Raw genomic sequence first — 9,353 nt, forward strand, 5'->3', positions numbered from 1 at the left:
AACCCAAGACCTTCCCCAACCCCAAGGTTCTTCCCAAAATACCAGGACCCTCTGCAAACTTCAGGGACCTTCCCAGACCCCAGGACCACCCCCAAAAAGCCTCAAGACCTTCCCAGGACCTTGCCCAGAGCCCAGGATCTTTCCCAAAACCCCGGGACCTTCCCAAACATCTAGAGACCTTCCCCAGAAGGTTCAAGGTGTTCAAGGAGCTGGGACACAGCTCTGTGCAGGGGCTGCTCTGCCCTGGCTGCACACAGAGAGGAAAATGAGTTGCAGCTGCCTGCAAAAGCGCCCCAGGTTAGGACCGTCCTCCCCGCTCCCACAGCATGAAAAGAGGCGCCTGTCCCTTTGTATAGAAACCTTTATTTTGTTAAAATCAGAGAGCCCGGCCGAGCGGCCCGCGGGATTGCAAAGCCAGGCGAGCCCGGAGCTCCGAAACCCGCGGACCAGCATATCGGAGACCCTGCACCGCACAAAAGGGGAGAGCAACGCTCACGCGTTTTCTCGCAGACCTGGTCCTGACCCGCTGCTCCCCGCTGGGTCGACCGCAGCACCCAGTGCAGGGAAAACTGGAATGGGATATGGGCATGGGTGAAGAAAAAAAAAAGGCATGTGCCATTTCGGGGAGTGACAGGCAGCCCGCACGAGCCCTGTCCTCGTCTCCGCACGCCGAGGGCTCACTCCCCGTTGAGGGGCAGTGGGACGGGCAGGGAGTTTCCCTTCCCTCCCTGCAGAGCCCGGCGCTCCTGCACTGCTGGGGAAGGCCACGGGGTCTGGGTGCGCTTGGTCCGCATGGGAATTGGATTTTGGTCACGTCAAGAAGGGCAGGGGGAAAGGCGCAACACTGGGGGCTTCCCAGTGCCCTGCCTTAAAAGCTGAGGGAGCTGCAAACTGCTCCGTGTTCCTCCCCCTCGGCCAGGAGCGACGACAGAGCCACAACAAAAGGCAGCAAAATCCACGTTTCTGACATTTTTCTCCTCCGTGCACATCACCTCCCTGAGCACATGCACCCCAGCGGACAGGCAGGAGCCAGGGAAGGAGGGAGAGGATGCACCAAGGAGGAACCGAAGCAGAAGCAAATGAAAAGGGTATTTATCACCCTGCAGCAAGCCATGGTGGGAGGAATGCGGGGACAGCTACTGGGAATGTCAGAAGGCCACATGGAACCAAAAATTGCGCTTGGAAAAGACCTTTCTGGCACCTTGGAGTCTCCACATGGGCCAGTTCGCCCACACCGGAGCCAAGGAGTCCCAGGGAAAAGGCACAAGAGGAGGATGAGGAGGGCCCGACCTGCCAGAGCTTGGCCAAATCCCTCCAAACTGCCGACAAAAACGCAATTCTCGGAGTGCATGGGACAGAGCTAGAAACCCCCCAGGGAGGGAGAGCAAGCACCGCAGGGCGGACAGATGGATTTTGCAAGTGATGAGCTGCCACAAGGGTTTCAAAGAGATTTCCCCCCCCTAGAAACCCTAAAGGCCAGGACGATGCTGCTGCACAGGGCAGCAGGTAGAGACGAGGCTCCCGGACGCAGAACAGCCTGCGAGAGGCAGGAGACGCCAAGAGGACACCCGTGGGGCAGACGTGGGGCCGGGGATCTCAGCCGCTGCCCAGACTGCCCACAAAAAGGCAAGCGTGAGCTGAGACCGTGCCCAGCATCGCTGGGAGAGCGCCCCTGGCTCTGCATCCCCTGGAGCATCCCCTGCCTGCTGCCGCACGGCGAGAGCGGCATCCAGAGGCACGAAAACAAGATAAAAAAAGAAAAACATGAAGATAATGGACCACAAGCCCCAGCCCGGGCAGTTTGTCCGCTCAAGTCCTCTACTGCTGCTACAAGTTGGAGCAGAGACAGCCCTGGGTCTGGACAGCTATAGGTGCAGGGGTGAAATGACAGCTGGAGGCCCGAAAATTGGAGATAAGAAACATCAAGGAATTTGCTGAAGGCTCTCAATGGACCAGCTCCTCAGATGAGGAAGGGGCAGAGCCACAGAGGTTTCTACAGCGCTGCCTCCCGCGTTAGCACAAACGAAGGATTCTGGAAAGACCAACTACCACGGCCCAAAGACAGCCGGGCTCCAGGGGTCGCCGGGACGGCACGTCGGGACCACAGTCTTTGGGCAGCCACATCGCTACACTAAAAGCTGCTGCAATCCACTACTACTCAGACCAATAAAGCTGCTCCGGGCAAATAAGCAAAGCTGGGCCGCGTGGGGCTTGGTGTCCCTTCCCCAACGGGCCTGGCGGCCACATGCCTCCCCCTTCCCTCCCGCCCCCATCGGCACTGGGGCCCGACCTAGCGGATGCTGCCATCGCCCTCGCCGCTCTGCAGCTTCTCCCGCTCGATGGACCACACCAGCTCCTGCACAAACTTCATCTCTGAGGCCACCTGCTTGGCCAGTGCCTCATAGTGGTTCTCCAGCTTCCGGTAGCGCCTCTTGAGGCCGTTGGCCACCTGCAGCACACTCTTGGTCTCCTCCTGGGCTTGCTTCTTCAGGGCCTCTGTCTTCTGCAGTTCCTGTCGGATTTGCCGGAGGTCCTGGCTGATGCTTTCATTCTCCTCTTTGTACCACGACTCCTTCTCCTCGTAGATGGAGAGCAGGGCCTCAATGTCCTCCCGGAAGGACTTCTTGTTCCTCTCCAGCTCCCGGAGGCTCTCCTCGGCCGCAGCCACCTCCTCCATGACCTTGGAGAAGCGCTCAAAGTTGATGTAGGTGTTGTTAGGTGGCATGCTGGAGTGGGATTTGATGGTGTACTCCTTCAGGCGCGTGGTCTTCAGCCGGCGGCGCTCGGGCTTCTTGCCATTGTCTTCGTTGCGGACATTCCTCCTCTTGATCACCTGCAGAGGAGAGGGACGGCCAGTGTCACGCAGGGCAGGTGTCGCGTGCGGGGCATGGTGGGAAAGGGACCACCAGCTCATCCCTCAGCATCCACCCCCAGGACAGGGGAACACAGCCACCAGCTCTGCCCCTGCGCAAGGGGCTTCGGCTCTTCAGCAAGGCTAAACTAGCTCCAACTGGGCTAAAGGAGCGGTTGAGAACTGCAAGCTCACAAACATCCCCCTAACCTCTTGAGTAACTTCTTACCTTAATCCAAGGATGCTCCAGGCTTTGAGCTATTGTCATCCGCTTCCTGCAACGACAGCAAGGCTGTGATCAGCAGGACAGAGGTTTGGCTGCCCTTTTCCCAGTTAAAGTAGGGCCTGAAAAACTCAGATTTTACCACCTTTGGGGCACAGCTAAATGGATGAGTCCAGACAGATGGACAGACAAGCTCACTGTACTCAGAAGCAAACCTACAACAAGCCTACAAGAGGCAGAAAATGAAGAGCTAAAGAAGATGGGGAAAGGAATAAGCAGGATTTTTAAACTCCCAGCACAAGAAAGATGGACAACGGCCTTCAGGCAGATGAGTCAGGGTGGCAGCAGATGTCACGGTTGCTCAGCTCGGTACCCCAACAGTGACAGGAGAGATGAGGGCTGCCTGCGCATGGGCCATCAGGGACACAGGGACCATCCACCCCTCTCCCCAGTTAATTCCTGTCTGCTCCTGATCTCCTACTTGGGATCCTTAACAAGCAGGCGCCGGATGAAGTCCTTGGCCAGCTCACTGGTGTTGCTGAAATACTCCTCGTCGAAGTCATAGTTCACGGCGGATATGTTGGTCAGGGTCTCTTGCTTCGTTTCCCCCAGGAAGGGGGAGGCTCCGCTCAGCCTGCGGTGAGAGCGGCTTGTGACCACCCCGAGCAGCCGACCTGCCGCGGGGCCGGCCCCTGCCATCGCTGGGGCCGTGAGCGAGGCCGGGGCAGAGCTGCGCACGGGAGTCCCAGCTCCCCGCTCTTGCACCGATCCCCCCAACCCTGCTTATACTCACAGGATATACGTGATGACCCCGATGCTCCTGGAAGAGAGGGAAAGACGAGGTTACGGTGCAGCCAGCAGATCAACACTGCCTGGTAGCAAAGGTGTGCAGAAGAGGGCTCACTCACCACATGTCAGCCTCCAGCCCCAGTGGTTCGTAGTTCACTATTTCCGGGGCTTAGGAAGGAAAAAGGGGAGAGAAGAGACTTATTCTGGGGGAAGAATCCAGCCACTGGGTCCCCACCGACGTGCTGAGGCACCGCCTAGCCAGGGGAGCCCCCACTGCTCTGGGGGAGAAGGGCTGGCATGGGGCAGCCAGCTGTGCCCGGGCTGAGTCACTCTAGCAGCTCCCCAAATCACGGGACCACTGGCAAGGTAGGGAGGCAAAAACCCAGGGATGCTTGGCATCTGCTGCTCTGCTCCAGAGGGGCCGGCTGCTCTGCCTGCTCTGCTGCGTGTTTGCACAGGTTCAGGCAGGATAAAGTCAGCAATGCAAAAAAACCCACAAGGGGTGGTTTGAGAGAGAGGTGAAACCTGGCAGCTTGCTGGAGACAGAAAAAGCAGAGACTTTGTCGCGTGCTTGGCTGGAGTACTCCTCTGCAGGTGTCTGCTGTGGGGCAGGACGGACCTTGGGCCACTCTCCGCAGCACCTGCACATCCCCATGGACTGCAGGGATTTGGGGGGCCCTGATATCCCTTTCATTCCCGACTCACAGGGCCTCTCTCCAGGGCTAAGACAAAGCTTTCAGAGCCCAGAAGAGCCCCGCACAAGCAACGCCCACCCGGGACTCACCTACAAACTCTGGGGTCCCAAATATGTTCTTGAACTCGTTCCCCGCTTCGATCTTGTGGGCGATGCCAAAGTCAATGAGTTTGATGCGAGGGTTTGGCACGTTCTTGTCCAGCAGCATGATGTTCTCCGGCTGCAGAGGAAGAGGAGCAGGCGTTTATGGCCCCGGTCATGCCGGCTCCCTGGCCACGCGTTTGCCCACAGGAGCCTCGCAACGCCCTGGGCACCTTTTCCCAAACAGCTGCAGGAGCTACAGCCTCTGCGACCGGCATCGCAAACACACACCAAAGCGATGGACGGGCAGGGTCACTCCACCAGCACAAACCCGACCACTCCACATGAGCAGAAGTTGGCCCAGATGGTAGTCTCCACTTCCCAGCTGTTAAATATGGGATCTTTACGCCTCCCCGTGTCCCATGAGAATTAACAGAAAGCACCAGGCTGCAGTCACAGCCAAGAGCTCCCATCCCAGGGTCCAGAGCTCACCTTCAAGTCGAAGTGAGCGATGCGCTTGGAGTGCAGATAGTGCACGCCGTCCAGGATCTGCTTGAGGAACTGGGTGGCCTCCTCCTCCGTCAAGGACTCCTTCTCAGCCAGGAAGTCGAAGAGCTCACCGCCCGAGACCAGCTCCAGGATCAGCACCACGTCCGTTTTGTTCTCGAAGATGTCATGCAGCGTGATGATGTTGGGATGCTGGATCTCCCGCAGGATGTCCACCTCCCTCTCAATCTCCTCCCGGCTCACGCCCCGACGGCTCGATGACAGCCGGCGCTTCTTGATGAATTTGGCTGCGTATTCCAGTCCCGTCTTCCTCTCCCGGCACTTCCGCACGATGGCAAACTGGCCACTGTGGGAGGCAAGGACGGGGCGAGGTGAGAAGACCTTCTGCATCGCACGTGCCAAGAGCCGCTTTACAGCAGGGTCTCTAACACAGTGAGGATGGTGGGGACCCTGCGCTCGTGATGGAGGAAGCGCGATTCCCCCTGGCCTGCCGGGGTTCAGGGCGCTCCCATACACAGCCAAAAAAGCCCTTGTGCTCAGTTGCACATGCAAAACCCTGCTCCTGCAGCACTGAATTGGGATGGGGCAACGCAGTCTCTAAAGCAGAGCCCAGAGCAGGCTAAAGCCCAAAGCCCTTCCTCCAGGGACTCTCAGACAGGCTCCTGGGGCACCCCAGACCACGTCGTTTCGCTCCTCAGCCCTGTATCCCACCCACCGTGCACACCACCCCAGCTCAGCAGGAGCCGGCACTTAAATCCCCATGGAGCGGCACTGCGTGGGACGGAGGAAGGAAATTCCTTGCGAGGACACAGCAGCTGCAGACCCGTCCCAGCAGTATGCAGGCAGCTGCAGATGCTATTCTCACCCTCGGTCCTTCCTCGAAACATGCCAATCTGCCCACGTTTCGGGCAGCCCCTGCCTGCAGCCCGCAAGGGCGGCTATCGGAGAGCAGACCTCAAAACCCAGCGGTCCCCAGTTGACCAAAGCTTTCATGGAGCATGGGCAGGGCAGAAAAAGAAAAAAGCCTGAAATAAGAATAACTGCAGAGCTGACAGCCTAATTCAGCGGATATTTCGATCAGGGAAATCTGCTACCGGCCCCAGGCAGCAGGGCTGGGATGTGGACGGGGCTTTTTGCATTTACAGGTGTTTTAAGAGGGGGGTTGGGTTGTTGCTGCTGGCACTGGCCAGCATCACCGGCAGCAAGTAACAGCGCGCTCAGGGTCGGCTCGCAGCAGTGGACCCGGACAACTTGCCCTCGCATGGCCGAGCACCCTGCGGTCCCTCCGCAGGGATGGAGAAGGGCCCTTTAACGGGGCCTTCCTCAGAAGGAAGAGCTTCTGCTCCATGCCCCCAGCGCTGCTCCATGTCCTGTCCCCTCCCCGCAGGCCCGGGACGTCCCGGCCATTGGCCGTCCCCGCCGGCATGCGGTGACGTGACGTCTCCGTCACCGGCCACAGCTCACCCGGACTCAACACTCCTTAAAAGGCCCGGATTGGGGCCAGAGCGGACCAAACCGAACCGCTGCCAAGCCCAGAGCCCCCAGTCCTACCTCCCGTCAGCCAAACCCTCGCAGGGAGGAGGGGGGAAACGGGGCTGTTAAGTACTTAAAGTTGATGCCCTTTGGGAAACGCAGCAAGAAGGTCACTTTGTCCCCACCTCACCCTGCTGCGTATGGGCAAAGAAATATTCACGAGCCACAGGGGCACTTCGAGACACCGTGGTGGACGTGGGGGCTCTCAGGGTGAGGGACGCAGCCAAGCACGGGCAGGCCCAGCCCAGAGAGGCCCCAGGCCAAACCTCACCCCCTTCCGCCACGTCTCCATTCCCGCGACAGAGGGGGACACAGCGAGAAGGGAGACAGCATGCGGACCTTGCTCCCCACGGGCTTTGCCAGCAGCAGGGAGCCATGAAGGCACCATGGGGCAGGCTCGGAGCTAGCCTCCCCCCAGAACCTTTTCCTCACTCTCTTTTTTAACAGCAGGCAAAGGATGCAGAAGACGAGCAGAGCGACCCAAGGGCACTACAGCATACAGCCACCCAGGGTAGCCGCAGCAGCTCAGCATCGTATTTGCAAGCTTGATCCCATGCACAGATGAAAACCTGCACCCAGGTGCCCCGTTAGCCTCCACCTGCAGCTCAGACCTGGACCTCAACCAAAACACGACCCCAAGGGCAAAAAGGACTCAAAACAAAACAAACCAGAACCGCTTTTTAAAGCGACGTCAAAGGCATTGGAAAAGTTCCCCCTGAACAATGATTTTCAGGCTCCTGAGAAGCAGCTCCCAGAAAGCCCCGCTCTGGACCCGCAGAGATTTGAGGCAGACCCTGAGCCTTGGCAGCAAGCCCACGCGCACAGGGCTGCACGGAGCTGGCATGGGCTAACATAGCGCTTGGGAATTTGAGCTAATGAGCCAAACGAATCTACACCGAGACGCATGCCCGCACGCCCAGAGCTTTTACATGCCGGATGATTAAATCCCATTTGCATGGACTGATTCAAGCCATGATTTGTCCCACACATAGAGAGTCACTGAGGCATGGACAAAAAATGCCAGGAAGCCACAAGCAGCAGCCCAGCAATCCCAACCAAATTGGGATGCGATGGGAGCTCTGCAGGGAGAAGCCAAGGCTATGCTGAAATAGGAGCAAGCATTAATGTTAATTAATGAATTTTAACAGGCACTAGTAGTGCCATGCATCAGCAGCACCGTCACTCCGGGGAAACCATGCTGTCTTGGACACACGGAGGCGGTCCCAGGGATATCGCAACTGGCATGAGGCGCAGGCAGCACAGGAAGACCTCGAGGTCTGTAGCGGCAGGACGAAGCTCGCAGCTTTGCAGCCCTGGCAGGAGAAGCATCTCCATGCTCGGCCAGGGCAGCGCATGGTTTTGGCACAAGGAGCGCAGCCACCCGCGGCCGCTCCTCCGAGAAACGCCGGGAGCAGAGTAAACCGCTCACCTGCCCAGCTCTTCCCCCATTTCATAGTAATCCTCCACGTTCTCCTGCCGGAAGGTGGACATGGTTGCAGGGCCCGACGCAGCGCAGCCACTCCTTTGAAAGCCGAAATTTTCCCCAATTTCACATGCAGGGGCAGATGCTGGAGAGGAGCTTCAGATCAGCACTTGAAGAGGGGAGAAAACGGGGGTCTTAGGTTCCAGCACGTGACGCCGCAGCACCTCCACCAGCATTGAGCCGTTGGCCCGTCCCACCAACCTGCCCTACCCCACCCCATAGCCCCCACATCCGCAGCACCCTCCATCCCTGACCACCTGTCACCCCCAGCCCACCCCATAGCCCCCAAATCCAAAGCCACTACCCCAGCCCACCCAACAGACCTGGCCATACAGCCCCCAGCCCACCCCACAGCCTGCAGAACTGCACCCTGACCCCCCTCGCATCGCACCCCATAGCACCCACCCCCATAGTCAGTGCCCCAGTCCAGCTGATAGATCCCAAATTCAGCATCCACTGCAACCCCTGGCCCTCCACCCTACCCCACAGACCACAAACCCACAGCCCCTACCCTAACCCCCACCACCCCCATCCCGACCTGTAGGCCCCAAATGCAGTCGCTGCCCCAACCCAGCCCCGCAGCCGCTGCCCCAGTGCACAGTCCCCGGCTGCATAGCCCCATCTCATCACCCCCAGCCCCACAGACACTGCCCCATCCCACCAAACCCCATGGTCCGGTCCCCTCCCACCCCATCGCCCCCAGCCCCACGGACACTGCCCCATCCCACCAAACCCCATGGTCCGGTCCCCTCCCACCCCATCGCCCCCAGCCCCACGGACACTGCCCCATCCCATCCCATCGCCCCCAGCCTCATGGTGGCTGCGCTGTCCCACTCCATCCCACCCCATCGCCCCCAGCCCCACGGACACTGCCCCATCCCACCAAACCCCATGGTCCGGTCCCCTCCCACCCCATCGCCCCCAGCCCCACGGACACTGCCCCATCCCATCCCATCGCCCCCAGCCTCATGGTGGCTGCGCTGCCCCACCCCACCCCACCCCAGCCCCATGGTCCCATCCCACCCCATCGCCCCCAGCCCCACACCGCCGCTCCCGGCCGCCCCGCTCCCCGGTCGCCCCCCGGCCCGGTCCCGCCCCGACCCCCCCCTACACACACACCTGGGCCCGCTGCCGCCCGCGCCGCCGCCACCGCATTCCAGCACTGCCGCCCGCCCCGCCCCTCGGCGCCCGC

General features: G+C 60.0%; 1 protein-coding gene across 2 annotated transcripts; it reads right to left on the reverse strand.

Annotated features, from left to right (window-relative positions):
- Nucleotides 1-343: 343 nt before the first annotated feature.
- Nucleotides 344-9,353, reverse strand: DAPK3 (death associated protein kinase 3). 2 transcript variants are annotated; one of them, XM_067312955.1, is made up of 9 exons: nucleotides 9,281-9,353; nucleotides 8,108-8,270; nucleotides 5,131-5,491; nucleotides 4,648-4,777; nucleotides 3,983-4,031; nucleotides 3,868-3,894; nucleotides 3,556-3,708; nucleotides 3,081-3,126; nucleotides 344-2,833 (listed from the first exon to the last, which is right to left on the reverse strand). In XM_067312955.1, the coding sequence occupies exons 2-9, from the start codon at nucleotides 8,167-8,169 to the stop codon at nucleotides 2,291-2,293; spliced, it is 1,371 nt and encodes a 456-aa protein (XP_067169056.1). In that variant the 5' UTR covers nucleotides 8,170-8,270; nucleotides 9,281-9,353; the 3' UTR covers nucleotides 344-2,290. The 2 variants fall into 2 exon arrangements, with proteins under 2 accessions (XP_067169056.1, XP_067169057.1); XM_067312956.1 differs by lacking the exon at nucleotides 3,556-3,708.

Source organism: Apteryx mantelli, chromosome 30, assembly GCF_036417845.1.
Source record: "Apteryx mantelli isolate bAptMan1 chromosome 30, bAptMan1.hap1, whole genome shotgun sequence".
NCBI classification, from domain to species: Eukaryota; Metazoa; Chordata; class Aves; order Apterygiformes; family Apterygidae; genus Apteryx; species Apteryx mantelli.

Coding starts and splice junctions, on each gene's coding strand:
- DAPK3 (XM_067312955.1), bottom strand. CDS start 8,169: ATGTCCACCTTCCGGCAGGAGAACGTGGAGGATTACTATGAAATGGGG. Junction 4,778..5,130: donor TCGCTCACTTCGACTTGAAG/GTGAGCTCTGGA, acceptor CTTCCTCTGCAG/CCGGAGAACATCATGCTGCT. Junction 3,127..3,555: donor CTGCTTGTTAAGGATCCCAA/GTAGGAGATCAG, acceptor CTGTCGTTGCAG/GAAGCGGATGACAATAGCTC.